General features: G+C 37.9%; 1 protein-coding gene across 1 annotated transcript; it reads right to left on the bottom strand.

Moving 5' to 3' along the window:
* Positions 1–8437: 8437 nt before the first annotated feature.
* Positions 8438–9046, bottom strand: LOC142172138 (secreted RxLR effector protein 161-like). The gene has a single exon (XM_075235918.1). It carries the CDS (start codon positions 9044–9046, stop codon positions 8438–8440), a length of 609 nt encoding a protein of 202 aa, XP_075092019.1.
* Between the last annotated feature and the right edge of the window lie 7280 nt (positions 9047–16326).

The following is a 16326-nucleotide window of genomic DNA, read 5'->3' as shown; positions in this document are numbered from 1 at the left end:
TAGTGGTGTAAATGATTTGAGAAGATGCGATAAAGAATATGAAATGAGCCTCGACTCAATTGTTTAAAAATGACTTCGAAGATAGAATTACCTAAAAGCTTTTGTACTCAATCCATGCTCATTAGTGGTTGTTTTAACTAATGCTTTGCTTTATAAATATATCTAGTGTGATTTGAGTTCTATATACTCATGTGTTGATCTGGTACATTGTCATTGCTAGGGAAGAGCATTGTAAGAATAAATGGTATATTGATTGTTTATTATTTTCATGTGTGTTTCTATTGTTGGATGGTATGCCTCATTCTTTGGGAAGAAATCATTTGTATTTGAAGTTTCCATTTCAAATGGATTTGAAGTATATGACTTCTAAAATATCCTATATATTGATACTTGATGATGATCTTTGAAATTGAAAGAGGTGAAAGTGTGGAATATGAAATACGGCCATCGTGCCAGGAATAAAGAATCTTGTGAATGGCCTAATGAGCTAAGGAAATATTGTCGTTGTGAATGACTGAGAATACTAATGAGAATTTATACAATGTGAAAGATGTTGAGGAGAGTACAATTATTTTTATGATATTTCTGTTTGCAAATCAAATAAAAAAAATATTTTTGGGAGCATCATTAGCAAAACCGAGGAAGGGTGGGTCATAAAGCCCACACCTGAAACTACACGTGCCGGTGTAGGGGTGGATTGGGATTATTCCTCTTAATTGGGATAAAACTGGAACCTTTGTGGATTGGAAAAGTCAACCCACACGGCATATGTGGGAAGGCGGCCTAGCTGATCGGGTGGAGATCAGATGCCATATTGCGTATATGGTGGTACTACTCTTGGTAATAACTTTCTTTCGCATCACATGTCAAACTATATTGTTCGTGGGGAGATCGCCTAGCCAATCGGGCGTGATCGGACTCCGTACTAACAAAGACGATGGTATATCGGTGCTAATGATCTCCCAACCAAAAAAATTATATATGAAGTTCGTATTTTGAAAATTATTATATTTTAACTGGATATTTGGATACTGTTGATTATGACTTGCTGTTTCTATATGTTGCCTTTTCTCATATGGGCATTTTATTTTGAAAGAGGATTTTTAGCTATACATACTAGTGCTATTCGACAGTACTAACGTCTCTTTTGCCGGGGGCGCTGCATCTTTAATGGATGCAGGTGGTTCTTCAGCAGGCGACATTGATCGGTGATAGCAGTACACTCTTTTCAGCTGATTTGGTGAGCCCCACTTCATTTTGGGGTCATGTATCTTTTGTTTCTCATGTACTGTATTTTGAGGTATAGCCGGGGCCTTGTTGCAGACATTTTCATATTACTCTTTTATTGTACTTAGAGGCTCCGTAGACAGGTTGTGGGTTATGGTTGATGTTGGGAATTGAACTAGAAATGTTAGTACTTGGAATTTATGTTTTTCATTAATTCTATAAACTCGTAATATTTTGAAAATTATGAATGAAATTGCTAATGGGAGTGAAAAGAAAGTTGTTAATAAAAATCTTTTCAGTGATTGATTAATGGAGTACATCTCCTCTTTATTCATAGATGAGTTTGGGTAGAAGAAAATCTAATAGGCTTGCTCGGCCGGGTTCTCTCGGTTGAGCACCGGTCATGCTCCCCGAGTTTGGGGCATGACATCAGGTTTCTTGCAGTAAGCACATATTCCAGTATTCTTTCTAGGATCACAAACTCCCTTCTGTCCCTTATTTTCATTGAATCTTCTTCCATTTCCCCGCATGTCTGTAGCAAGGAAAGAACCAGAATCTCCTGGATAGACAGGGGTAGCATGGATATCCCTTTGCTTCTCATCATGTATTACAAGTGAATAAGCTTGTACAATAGAAGGTAATGGTGAAGACAATAATATATTGCTCCTAACACATATGAATATGTCATTCAAACCCATCAAAAACGGCAACCTTTCATCTTGATGTGCCTTAAAATTCTTCACCTTAGCACCACATTCACATTCACAAACACATGCAGAAAAGGTGTTCAAAGCATCAAGCTCATCCCATAAGCTTTTCATCTTAGTAAAATAGGTTGATATACTAGAATTACCTTGTACCACAGCACTGAGTTCCTTTTGTAGCTAAAATAGCTTAGCTCCATTTGTTTGTCCAAATATGTCTTCCAAATCACTCCACAAGTCCTTGGCACTTTGAGAGTAAAGAACACTCTCAGCTATCTCCTTAGAAAGAGAATTAAGTAGCCATGACAATACCATGTCATTACACCTTGCCCAAGTCTTTTGAAGTCCAGAATCAGCTTGTGGAAAAGTAAGAGTTCCATCAATAAAATTCAGTTTATTTTTTACAGATAAAGCAATTACTACAGCTCTTCTCCATCCAACATAGCTTCTTCCATCAAAAACTGTGGACACAAGATTCATCCCCGGATAATCCGAGGAATGAAGGTAGTAAGGATGTGATGAATCAACCACTCCATTCATAACTGAAGTTGTTGGCACAGAAGGATCGACTGTGGAAGTGGCTGATGCAAGTGGATCTAGAGTCTGTCCAGTGGTACTCATATCTGAAGAAAAGAAAGCAAAAAAAGGAAGAAAGAAGCAAAAGATCATGAAATGGTGGAGCAGATTAAGCCTGCTCTGATACCATGAAGAAAATGAAATGAGAATAATTTTGGAAATTTTCTATGTGTATATTTCTCTGCACAGTGTAATGTATATATACAAAAGAATAGAATCTAGTCTAAAAAAACTTTGCCAAGTGGCAGTATTTTTCTAGCTTACTCCTAATAGCTATTGTAACAAACTAGGGAATACTTATAAAAGGAATAATTCTATCCACTTTGCAGATTATTCTTTGTATCTTCTGGGTTCTACTACAAATGGGCAGATGGAGTCATCTGAAGTTTTAAGGCCCATTTGTTGTAAAACTAAGTCCAAAGCAAAAAACCAAGCCCATTTAGAATTGAGTCCAAATGTCTGACCCATTTTGTAAGATATACATCCCTTCTTTAAAGACAAAACAAACATCAGCAAACCTAGCCGACTATCTCTCTCTAATCTCTCTTCATACTTCCATCTGAAAATTCAAGAAGAACTTCATTTTCATTTCTAACACCAATATGATTGTGATCCGTCTTGCCATTTGAAGAACTTATTCAAAACGGGATGGACTCGGGACAACTTAATGGTATTCATAGCCTAAAGCAAAATTATAATGAGAAGCCTTCAACTTATTTCATAAAATTCCTATACTACTGGGATAAAAGGACTTATTTCTTGATATATGAATCAAATGAGACAATTAAGAGAAACAGCTAATTCAAGAATATTGGATTGAAATTAAAAAAATTAAATCTTTAGATGCATAAAAACGAAATAAATATACATAGTGGAGGAAAATCAAATTGAAGTGGTAGATATAGGTACTAATTATTAAGTGAGAAAGAAATTTCTTGTAATTTCTATTGAAAGACTCAAGAAACACATTAAAATTGAAGCACATACGATATACATATTACTAACATTCTTAATTAGAGGCTCAAAAAATATAGAGAAAGTTCATGCTAAACAAAATTTGAAATCAAGATGTAGTATATTATTTTTAAATTGACGCTTCTAAAATTTGAGTTCAGAAAGTTACTACTAGCTCCTATTTTAGTAGATAATAGACTACTCCCTCCCTGGTTAACAAAAAAAAATTATAAGCTTCAAATGAAGATATCAATAAGCTAGCCAAATAAATAATCTTTTTGAAGTTTTGCTAAAAAATGTTTGTAGACGATTAATCTTCAATTTAAAGAAATTGATGAAGACGATCATATTGATGTTCATCACGGTGGTGATAAGAATAAAAATGACTCAATGGCATACAGACATGAAACATCAAAACCCAACCTTTTCACACAACTAAAAAGCATCGAAATCTATCTATCTATTTGTTAGTTTGAGTGCACGTATGATTTACTAAAAAGCTTGGTTCTTTACCGTGCTCCTTAAACTTGAAGTAAAGTAAGCAGTACAGTAAATACAACGATTTTTACGTGGAAAATCACCCGCCTCAAAAGGTACAAAAACCACGACCTATAACGTAGGATTTTCAACTTCAACTCCACTAGAACAATGAGCCAAAAATATATCAATTACAACACTATAATTCAATACTCTCCAGTACTCTTACTACGATTATTTAATTTACAAGTTACTCTAACTTGTAAAGCAAACACTCACTCTAACTCAATAATTATTTATGACACTTGATTACCACTCAATTTTCTAAAACACATTTGCTAGACTGACTCAAGAAGAATATAATACTGGTATTCGACTAGAGTAAACAACATATAATTCTTTAGTTGATGTGCAAGAGGATAAAATTAGAAGTCCAAAATAGATACTATTTAAACACCTCGACTCGAGATCTTCTAAGAGTCCTATTCATAGTCAACTTCTCTTTTGATAGGACTCCTACTGTTCCAAGAACTCCACAAGCTTTGAGACTCTTGTCTCTGACTGAATTATTCATATCTTCTTGAGCAACAACCCTTATCACATGTAGCAGCCTTCTTCCACCAAATTCGGACCTAGGTAACTTTGAGATAAAGTTACTGTCTTGCACATACGTACAATCATCAACCAGAGGAGCTGGTCCTTTATCCTGAGGAGTTGGTTGTTAGAACAGTTAAGCAGCTACGTTGAGGACCTGGTTCTGTGAATCATTGCATTTAAACAAACTTTGTTAATCATCAAAATCTTAATATTCAGTAAATTCTCCCATTTTGATGATGACAAACTTTGTACACAGTAGAACCAGGTAATCATAATAAGTACTATTGACAGACATGTATATTCACAACCCACAACCCCCAACCTTATCTTCCACATTTTGGCATCATCGAAAAAAACAAAAAAAATGTTAGACAGATGAAGCACAAATAATGTAAGATTCAAGGCCAAACAGGCTACAGCACAAGTTTAAGAATTATCAAGGCAAACAGACTAGGCTGAAGATCCAATATTGTACAAAACAGTAAAGTAGTACAAGAAAAGACATTTAGTAGTGCCAAAATAAGGCCAGGCCTTGTCTTAAACCATTAGAACAAAATAAATTAAGCATACCGCAAGCTACTCAGACTAAGACAAAAGGAAGAAAAAAAAGTTAAAGCATCACTGGGATAGCAAAAAGAAACTAAGGACACTGGGAAGGAACATGTTCATAGGTGAGAGGTAGAGGAGGTCAATGCTTTCACAAGAGTGGCAATCTGTTGGGGATGAACTTCCCTATCTCTTCTAAGCTCTTCCTTAAGCTACATGGTTTCCTTTCTCAACTTATCATTGTCTTCACGAAGCTTGGCATTCTCTTCAAACTCCAACCTCTTACTGAGCATTGCAGCCCTGCTGCTCCCTAGTAGAATAACATATCATATAGGTCCCCTTGCCTTGATCTCCTCATAGCCACACTGCTTGAGGGTAACACATCCAAAACATCATTGTGATTTCCATACTTATGCTCATGCAAGGCAATGTTGAGCTTGTCAAATAGCTCGGTCAGCATGAAACCATAAGGCATAGCATGCTTAGGCTTGGAAGTGTCTGCAGCTCTTGCCATATGCTAAATCATCAAGGTAGGGAGATTGATAGGTCTACCAGTGTCAAGCAATTCCATTACAGCCATGTCCAATAGGGTAGCTTCATGCCTTCTCTCATACCTCTGAAGAATACAGGAATTGACAAAATGAAACAACAGCTTGTGGCAGGGAGTCATATCAGTCTTGTACACCTTCTAAGGAGCATCCATTTCAAACTTTTGAGAGAACTTTCTCGTGACCACAATGCCAGTGTCAACATCATTGTCTATGGCTGGCCACTTTTTCTTTAAGTAATTGTCAAATCCAAAAGAAGAAATATTCATAAGCATCCCCAACTCCTCAGCATCAAACTCCATTTCAAACCCCCTAACATTACTTTTGACTACCTTCCCATCAAATTTGAAGTTTGCATAGAACTCCACCACAGCAGGAACACATACAAGCGGGAAAGCTTTAACAAACATATGATTCCATCCCTGTGGCTCAAGTTTTTTTACTAGTTGAGATATCCCCTTCTCATCAGTGTTTGCAAGAATCTTCCCATTAAGCACTTTTCTGTTTCTCAACTCTGTGAGTCTATCAACTACAGCTGGCACATTCTTTCTTGTCTTTCCTCTACTGGCCCTTACAGAAGGGGTAGCAGTTTTTGTAGCTTTGACAACCTTTCTCTTTTATGTAGAGGACTTAGATGGCAAAGCAGACTCAGACTCATCTTCTCCATCCAGCTCAACCACAGGTTCCACAATTGAAACTTTCTTCCTTGGTTTCTTGGCACTTCTTGACTCCTTAATGACTTGTTCATCAACAATCTTTCTTTTACTCCTTATAAGAGGAGTCCTAGCAGGATGAGCCACTTCTTTCCTTGTTGGGACTGCTGACTTTGTTGCTTTCAAAGAAGTCTTCCTGGGTTTCTTCCTTACCTCAGACAATGGCAAGTCATCTTCATCACTGCTAACCTCTTCATCTTCAGTGAAAGGAGTTAACAAAGTCCCAGATTCTTGAGTCCTTTTCTCTTTACCAGTTTCTTCTAAAGGGGCTATGGAATTGTTCCCAATGGTCATAGAACCTTAAGATTCCTCACTCATATTCTCATTCTCCTCCTCACTTTCTTCATCCACTACTTCACTCTCACTTACTTTTTCTTGATCCTCACCCTTACTCTCAGAATTGTCCTCTTCTTTACTATGAGTTTCTTCTTCTGCAGAATCATTTACTTGTTCTCCTATATTATCATCTGTATCACTCTCTTTCTCATCTCCAAACCCTCCCTCATTCTTACTCATTTCTTCTTCATTAGCTATGTCTTGGGCATTATGCTCCTCATGACTATCCACAACTTTTTCTTATTTTTCACCCCCATCATCATCCTCATCCTCCGTCCAACTAAATGAAAGGCCATCAGATGCCTCTTTTTGTAATGGTTATTTACTTCCTTCCCCCTCAACCACATGCACCATAGTAGTAGTATATACCTCTTTCCCTAGATTGTCTGCACCCTCTTCTATAGTGAATTCCTCCATTTGTGGTTTCCCACTCGTGGGTGAGCGAGTGGCTAAGGGTGCATCATCTATAGCGGATACAAAAAAAACTAATTTTGAAGGAGGAATTTGTACCTGATTAGCAATGACTGGCACTGATTCCTCGTGAACCACAACTTTCTTGACCACTGTGTCTACTTGAGTAGTAGCATTAGGCACTTTCCTGATAGATTTTCTTGGAGTTGCCTTGACCTTGGTTCACTTAGAGGTATTTTTCGCAGTAGGCACAGATGCATGGGTGGTTAGTTTTGGAAGTGGGGGTGCAGTGGAGGTGGGGGTGGTGAGAGTAGCAGGAACATTGGATGATGATGTAGGTACAGTAGAGGATATTGAAGGAGAAGGAGCAGGTGTTGGTGCGGGTTCACTTGATGATTTGACACTTTTCTTTGATTTGGGCTTCATATTTTTGGATTTTGCTTCAGCGTTGGATGATAATTTGGCTTTAGAAGGGGTTTGGATGGATTTAGGCATGGTGATCAGAGAAGAGATTCGATTAAGGGAAATAAGAGAATTGGTTCTTGATATTTGCTCTTGATTCTTACTTAAGGTTTGAGAGAAATAGTGAGGTCTGGGAAGCTGATCATAAGGGCATTTTAAAGACGTTACTCCTGATTTGACTGGAAGAGAGAAGGTGACTGAATTTGAGTTCTAATAGGACTCTTATAATGGTTACTTTGACTGTTAGGATTTCAGGAGTAATTGAACTCTAATTGTTCTAGGATCCCCTTTACTCTTTGACTAGAATACAAGTAGAAGTGATACCAACGGAATTAGAAGTCTGAGCATAGCAATAATTTTAGGATATTAAGTCCCAATGAATTAAGACAATATGGCACGTACCTGAGCCGAAGAACCAACTCCTTAGTAGCTCCTTACTTGTTTCTGCAATAAAGCTTCAACATCTCACATTAGTATCATGCAATATAGTTATCAGCCAGATTTTCCAAGCAAGTGTGTGTGCTTAATACAAGCACAAAGTTGAATCAAACACATTGTACTTAATTATCTACATCTAATCATACCTTTTCTAGCCAATCACTGGGGTTCAACTTAGTTGGAAGAATTGATTAGACATAATTCTAGTATGCTCCTTTCAAAGTGATCCCTACTCAGAGCTTTAGTAAAAATATCAGCAATTTGATCTTCAATGTTATAAAAGTTAATTGAGATATTCCCCTTTTCAATATTGTCTCCGAGAAAGTGGTGTCTAATGTCAATGTGCTTGGTTTTCTTGTGCTGACATGGGTTTTTAGCAATGTTTACGGCACTGGTGTTATCACAGAATGGAAATACAGTCAACAAAAATACCATAGTCTCTTAGTTATTATCTTATGCATAGCAACTGAGCACAGCAGGATGCTGCTGCCACATATTTAGCCTCAGCTGTAAATAAGGCCACTGAGTTTTGCTTCTTTGTTCCCCAAGACACTAGAAAAGGTCCTAGAAAATGAGTTGTTCCTGAAGTGATTTTCCTGTCAACATGAAAACCTGCATAGTCAGCATCAACATAACCAACTAGATCAAAGTTGTACCCTCTGGGATACCATAGGCAAAGGTCAGAAGTCCCTTTGAGATATCTTAGTATCCTCTTAACATCCTTCAGGTGAGATTCCTTGGGATTCTCCTGAAATCTTGCACACAGTCCCACACTGAATACAATAGCAGGCATGCTTAGTGTGAGGTACAACAGTGACCCAATCATTCCTCTGTATAGTTTCTGTTCAACACTTTTTTCTTCTTCATCAAGGTCCAGTTTTATTGCAGTGGCAATGGGAGAGTCAATGGACTTAGAGCATTCCATGTTGAAGTTCTTTAGTAGTTCCTTGATGTATTTCTGCTGATGTATCATAGTTCTAGTAGGTGTTTGCTTGATTTGCAGTCCCATAAAAAAGTTCAATTCACCCATCATGCTCATTTCAAACTCATTTCCCATCATCTCAGCAAATTACTTGCACATTGCTTCATTAGTAGCCCCATAGATAATGCCATCCACATACGCTTGCACAATCAGAATATTTTTCCCTTTGCTCCTTAGAAATAGAGTGTTGTCCACCTTTTCTCTTACAAAATTGTTGGCTAAGAGGAACTTTGAGAGTCTTTCATACCAAGCTCTTGGAGCCTGCTTCAGTCCATAAAGAGCTTTATCTAGCTTGAACAAATAGTCAGGAAATTCTTCACTTTCAAATCCAGGAGGTTGTTTGACAAACACTTCCTTCTTCAGATAACCATTCAAGAAGGCACTCTTTACATCCATCTGATACAAGGTGAACTCCATGTGAGCAGCAAAGGCTATCAATATTCTTATAATTTCCATTCTAGCTATCGGTGCAAACGTTTCATTATAGTCAATGCCCTCCTCTTGATTATATCTCTGAACCACCAATCTGGCCTTGTTCCTTGTGATATTTCCTTGTTCATCCAGCTTGTTTCTGAACACCCATTTGGTACCTATGATAATTCTGTTATTGGGTCTTTGTACCAAGTGCCAGACCTTGCTTCTTTCAAACTAATTTAGCTCCTTTTGTATGGCTATAGTCCAGTTTGAATCCTTTAGGGCTTCCTTGATGGTCTTAGGTTCAACCTGTGAGAGAAATGTTGTGAGTGCACATAGATTTCTTATAGAAGACCTAGTTTGCACTCCTGCATTTGGATCAGAGATAATGTTCTTGAGAGGATATGAACTTTAATGCTTCCATGGTCTGATCTGTATACCCAGAGAATATTCACCCAAGGAGTGACCCAGAGGAACAGGTTCAGTGGATATGGCTTCATCAGTCAGAGTTGTTCTTTCTTCTTCTTGTTCCTCATGATCACTATCAATCTCCTTGTGATTTTCGGATCCATCTTCATAACTGAGGTTTGGATTCCTTTGTAACTCCATCACCAGTGAGTCCTATGTCATAATCTTCATCCTGCAGATCTTTCTCAGCAAAATTGTTAGATTCATCAAAGATAACATGAATATTTTTCTTCTACATACATAGTTCTTTTATTAAAATCTTTATAGGCCTTACTATGTAGAGAGTAACCCAAGAAACTTCTCTCATCTCTTCTGTCATCAAACTTACCTAGAGCTTCTTTTTCATTATTATGCACAAAGCATTTGCACCCAAAGACTCTCAGGTGAGTGATGTTGGGTTTTCTTCCTCGAAGTAACTCATAGGGAGTTTTCTCAAGAATGGGTCTGACCATGCATCTGTTTAATAGGTAACAGGTAGTATTGACTGCCTCAGCCCAGAAACTCTTAGGTAGTCTACTAGCAATCAGCATGGTCCTCCCCATGTCTTCTAGGGATCTATTCTTTCTTTCTACAACCCCATTTTGTTGTGAAGTTCTAGGTGCAGAGAAATTATGTTCAATACCATGTAAAATACAGAACTCAAGGAATTTGGAATTTTCAAACTCAGTTCCATGGTCTATTCTTATACTTAATACATTGCATCCCAGTTTTTGTTGAATCATTCTGACAAATACACAGAAAACATCAAAGGTTTCATCTTTAGATCCCAAAAACAGAGTCCAATGTCCATGTATACCTGGAGAAGTCATCAACAATCACAAAAACATACCTCTTACCTCCTCTATTGCTTACTCTCATTGGTCCACATAGGTCCATGTGAAGGAGTTCCAGAGGTTTAGAGATATTGACAACATTTTTAGATTTAAAAGATGACCTTACATGTTTCCATCTAACACAGGCATCACACACCTTGTCAGAGGAGAAATCAACATTTGGTAGACCAAAGACCAAATCCTTTGCTGCCAACTTGTTGAGTTGAGAGAGACTGGCATGGCCCAGTCTTCTATGCCATAGCAGTGGATCATCTTTCACTACACTCAAATATGTGTGCTCACTCTGGGGAAGTGACATAATCGATATCTTATAGACATTGTTATGTCTCTTACCTTTTAACTAGGGGTAGGCGTTCGGTACTTCGATACTGTATTTAATAACGATGGTTCGATATTTTAGTATTCGGTATATCAATTGTGCATACCAAATACCGTACCAAAGTAGTTCGGTACGGTTTGATATTTTCTTATTTGGTTCAGTATGGTTTCGGTACAGCTTCGGTATCATACCAAAGTCTTTGTGAACAAAGCTATGGTGTGACTCAAGTTGAATAAGCCTGATCTGAATGCTCGACTTGGTATAATACGCAGTGGCAGCTAGTCCTAGTGCATATTCTGGGGAATATAATTCTAAGTCTAGTACCAAGTTATCAAGCTCATTGTGGAATCAAACGCTAGAGAATTATCACTGATTGATTAGAAGTGTGGAAGATTTCCTGATCATATAGATGCAAATGCTTTCAAATCTCCCAAGATTATGCCTAACATCTCTTCTGCTGAGTCCATTATTACAACCAAGAGAATGAGAGCATGAGGCATGAGTTCCCATCCATTTTGTCAGGTTCAAGGTTGTGGGAAGGATTTCCACTCTTGTAAGGACTATCACAAGAGGTATAAAGTTTGTGAGGTTCATCCAAAGACTGCTAAGGTTATAGTAAACGACATTGAGCAAAGGTTTCGTCAGCAATGTAACAGGATAATACTTCGGTATTTCAGTATACCGAAATATCGAAACCTCAATACCGAGGACCGTACCGAAATACTGAATAACCAAAAAATTTATATCAAAGTAGTACCAAAATAATGAATTAATTCGGCCTGGTTCAGAATTCGGTTCTTTGGATTTTATGCCCACCCCTACTTTTAACACAAATTCATCAGTATCAAGCTTAGTGATCGTGCAGATTTTGGAATTGAATTTTACTTTATTTCCTTTGTCGCACATTTGAGATATGCTAAAAAGATTGTGTTTAAGGCCTACCACATAATATACATTTTCTATAGCATGAGAGAGTGACTTACTAACCTTGCCAATACCTGTTATCATAGCAGATAGTGAGAAACTAGAAGTTAACCTCCTTGGAAGGCTGTCAGTGAGAGAAAATTTTTCTTTTCTCCAGTCATATGTCTTGAGCTTCCACTGTCTAGATACTATTCTTGATTGTTCCCTCTCACTTTAGCCTGCACCAGAAATCAGAAGTTAGTTTTGGGAACCCAAAAAAGTTTGGGTCTCTTTTTATTGGAAAAAGAATGAATCGGATCTCTTCTTGCCCAGAAGGGGAGAGGATTAGAAGCTATTTTCTTATTAACATTAATCCACTTAGTATGGACAAGAGGCTTGGCTTTTGTCTCTTCTTCCTTCTTCATATTTTAGTAATACCAAAGGTACTTCTAAACTGGGCATGAATTAAGGCAGGACAAGTGTCTCTAAAGTGTCCTACCTTTCCACAATGAGTGCATATGTTATTATCAGAAATTCCTTTATACTTTGGGTCAAACTTAGGGACAGGTTTTCTGTAGACAATTCCGGATTTGTTAGAGCTACAGTTCTCATTCAGTCAATTTCAGGCATCAGAAGATCTATGCTACTTGCTTAGTCGAGAGAGTTCATAATTAGCCTTTTCTAGGCTTTCTTGCAGGATTTTATTCCTACATTTAGCATCACAACGATTATTTTTAGCCCTTTTTAATTCTTTTTCAAGCTTATCCTGCAGATCACTCATTTTTTCCTTACCATGTATATCAGGAGACTTCTCATTCTTAGAAGTAAGCTTAAGAACCTGGTTCTTAAGGTCTTTGACATGTTCCTCTAGATTAGCTTTGTCAGATTCAAGCTCTTTGAGATCAAGTTTGACACATGAAAGATTGCTTATTAACTGATCATTTCTAGTACTCATTTTATCTATTTAACTCATCAAGGTCACAATTATGGCCATCGGTTGTTTTTTAGGCATAGCATGAATGTTTTCTTTCAAGTTAGAGATACTTATCTGGTTTGTTTCATCTTCAGTTTCTGAATCACTCGTGACCGTCATTCCTATCACTTCTTCTTCTGTTTGGGATACTTCAATCGCCATCAGTGCCACTTTAATGTTTTTATCTCCAAAGTGATCTTCCAAGGTCCTCCATATATCATGAGCAGAGATGCAAGAGGATACTTTGAAAAGAATGTTTCTGGACATGCTTCTATAGAGCAAGTCCTTTTCTTTATCATTTTTCTAGACTAACTGACGATCTTTATCATCGTATTCCTCTTCTCTCTTGGTGCACTTGTTACCTTCACTATCCACTTCGGTCGGGGAGAATTGGTCCATGACTGACAATTACCCATAGGTCAAAGTCAGTGGCCTAAAGAAATATTTCCATGCGCAGCTTCCATTCATCATAGTGGTGTCCATCAAACAAAGGAGGTCTTACCATGTGCATTCCAAGTTGTACTAGGGGCTCTGTCTCCACAGCTCGGTGTTCAACAATTACAGCATAGAGACTTATAGCCTCATCCTCATTTTCTTCCTCTTTATCACTTTCACTATCCTCATATGCTGCCAGAAGGCCTGCTTCATTGCTTCAGTGAATCCTTTACCTATGATATTTCCTTTGTTGTGACCCTTTTCTCTCATCTTCTCTCGTTTCTCTTTTTCAGCTCGTTCTTTCCTCCACTCAATTTCCCATATTGGGCAGTCATTGACCATGTGATCTAGCTTGCTATACTTGTAGCACCCATCATAATTAGCTTTGTTGATCTTCTTAGGCTTACCGCTGGTCTCTCTCTTGGATGCACTTTTGGAGTTCTTCATGAACTTCTTAAACTTGGTAAACATTGCTAGGTGAGAATCATCATTGTCAGATTCATCTTCCTCGGACACTTTAAGAACCAAGGCCTTATCCCTCTTTGATTCTCCCTTGCGCAGTTCTATCTTTCTCATTTCATGAGTCTTTAAGTTTTCAACCAACTCATCAAGTGAGATTTTGTCTAGCTCCTGGGCTTCCTGGATTGCTGTGACTTTTGATTCCCGTGAAGCTGGAAGGATCCTTAGAACTTTGCTAACCAACTCTTTTGAGGTAAACACATTTCCAAGTGATTTCAATTCATTAGTTATTATGGTAAACCTAGTCATCATATCCTAGATGGGCTCAGACTCCTTCATGGAGAAGAGCTCATAGTTTCTCATAAGTATTTTTATCCTTGATATCTTCACTTGATTTATTCCTTTATGAGCAGTTTGGAGTACATCTCATATCTGCTTTGCATTAGAGCATGCAGAAATTCTACTGTACTCATCAGGATCAAGTCCACAGATAATGATTTTCTTAGCCTTGCATTCTTCTCCATCATTCTAAAATCTACTGCTACAAATTCAGAGGGGTCCTTAGGAACTATTCATTTTGTGCATAATGTTTAGTGGGAGTCAATGGACCTTGATTCACTGTGGTCCATAGTTCATAATCTTCAGCTGTTTGGAAGTCTTCCATTCTTGTTTTCCACCCAACTGTAATATTTTCCATTGAACATGAGTGGTCTAGTAGTTGATTGCCCTTCATTAATTTCGGGTGGAGCACTCATCTTTCTTCCAAGATCTCTCTAGGTGTTAACCGTGTGTGTGAGAGGACCTGCTCTGATACCAATTGTTTGTTTGAGTGCCCGTATGATTTAATAAAGAACTTGGTTCTTTACCGTATTTCTTAAACTTGAAGTAAAGTAAGCAGTAAAGTATACACGGTGATTTTTACGTGGAAAATCACCCGCTCAAAAAGTGCAAAAATCACGACCTACTACGTAGGATTTCCAACTTCAACTCCACTAGAACAATGAGCCAAAAATGTATCAATTACAAGACTGTAAATCAATACTCTCCAGTACTCCTACTACGACTATTTGATTTACAAATTACTCTAACTTGTAAAGCAAATACTCACTCCAACTCAGTAATTATTTGTGACACTTGATTAGGCCACTCAATTTCCTAAAACACATTTGCTAGACTGACTCAAGAAAAATACAATACTGGTACTCGACTAGAGTGAACAATATACGATTCTTCAGTTAATGTGTAAAAGGATAAAATCAGAAGTCCAAAGTAGATAGTATTTAAATGCCTGAACTTGAGATCTTCTAGGAGTCCTATACATAGTTAGCTTCTCCTTTGATAGGACTCCACAAGCTTTGAGACTCTTGTCTCTGACTGAATTATTTGTATCTTCTTGAGCAGCAACTCTTATCACATGTAGCAGCCTTCTTCCACCAAAGTCAGACCTGGGTAACTTTGAGATAAAGTTACTCTCTTGCACAGACGTACAATCATCAACCAGAGGAGCGGTCCTTTATCCCGAGGAGCTGGTTCTTAGAACAGTTAAGCAGCTACGTTAAGTACCTAGTTCTTTGAATCATAGCATTTAAACAAACTTTGTTAATCATCAAAATCTCAATACTCAACACTATTCCTTTATTTGAAGTTTAAACATACCATTGACGAAGAAAATTTTGAGTGCTTTACAATGAGCATCAGGACATTTAGATTATATGCTTTGATTAAGAATTTTCCAACGATACTTCTTCCGATTACAATCTTATAGGAGGAACAAAAGATAGATTGAGGCATGAGGCTCAGATTTTCGACTACTTAATTAACTACGGTTGCAAATATCCTTGACTTGAGAGTTGAGAAGTAACAGTGAAAAATGGCAGAGTTTTTAGCCAAAATTATCTCTTATATTTGGGGGTAAGTCTAACTTTGTCCTTTATCTATTGCCCTGAGCACTTATTATCCTTTAGGTTTGCTAAACTTGAGTAGGTTTAGTCCATTTAACAAAAGACCCAAAGGAGACCTAAAAACTAATAGTGATTTATTTCACTGAGTCAACTGGGTAAAGAAACTTTCAGTACTCAAATTTTACAGAACCGATGTAGTGAACCTAGACCTGTTTAACGGGCCGGGTTGACCCGATTCTGGACCGGCCTAGACCGGTAGTAAACCGGACCGGCCCAGACTGGTGGAAGGGGGCATGATAGGGCTGGGTTTGGGGGGTTAGAGGGTTGGTTAGTATATATTTTTCTACCGGTTAATCGGACCGATCAAACCCGGTCAATAAAAATTATTGTTGAACCGGTTAACTGGACCGGCCCGGTTCAACGACTATTTTTTAATTTTTTTTAATTATCACACTTGTTTCTACAATCTTAAAGGTGACCAAGAGGTGGGTCGGGTCGGGCCCTTAGGCCCGAAACCGTTCCGGTTTAATTTTTTACCGGATGGGCCTGAACCCGTTAAGCCCGATTTTAAAAACTCGGTAACCGTCCAGGATTGGTAACCGGACGGTCACTATTTTTCTCAACCGGGCAGGGTCGGTCCAGTTAACCAG

Source organism: Nicotiana tabacum, chromosome 17 (assembly GCF_000715075.1).
Source record: "Nicotiana tabacum cultivar K326 chromosome 17, ASM71507v2, whole genome shotgun sequence".
NCBI classification, from domain to species: Eukaryota; Viridiplantae; Streptophyta; class Magnoliopsida; order Solanales; family Solanaceae; genus Nicotiana; species Nicotiana tabacum.
Note: the sequence above shows the minus strand (reverse complement) of the source record. Positions and strands in the feature narration are given on the sequence as shown.

Excerpts from the sequence above, each read along its gene's own strand:
- LOC142172138 (XM_075235918.1), bottom strand. The coding sequence starts at position 9,046 with ATGGGAAATGAGTTTGAAATGAGCATGATGGGTGAATTGAACTTTTTT.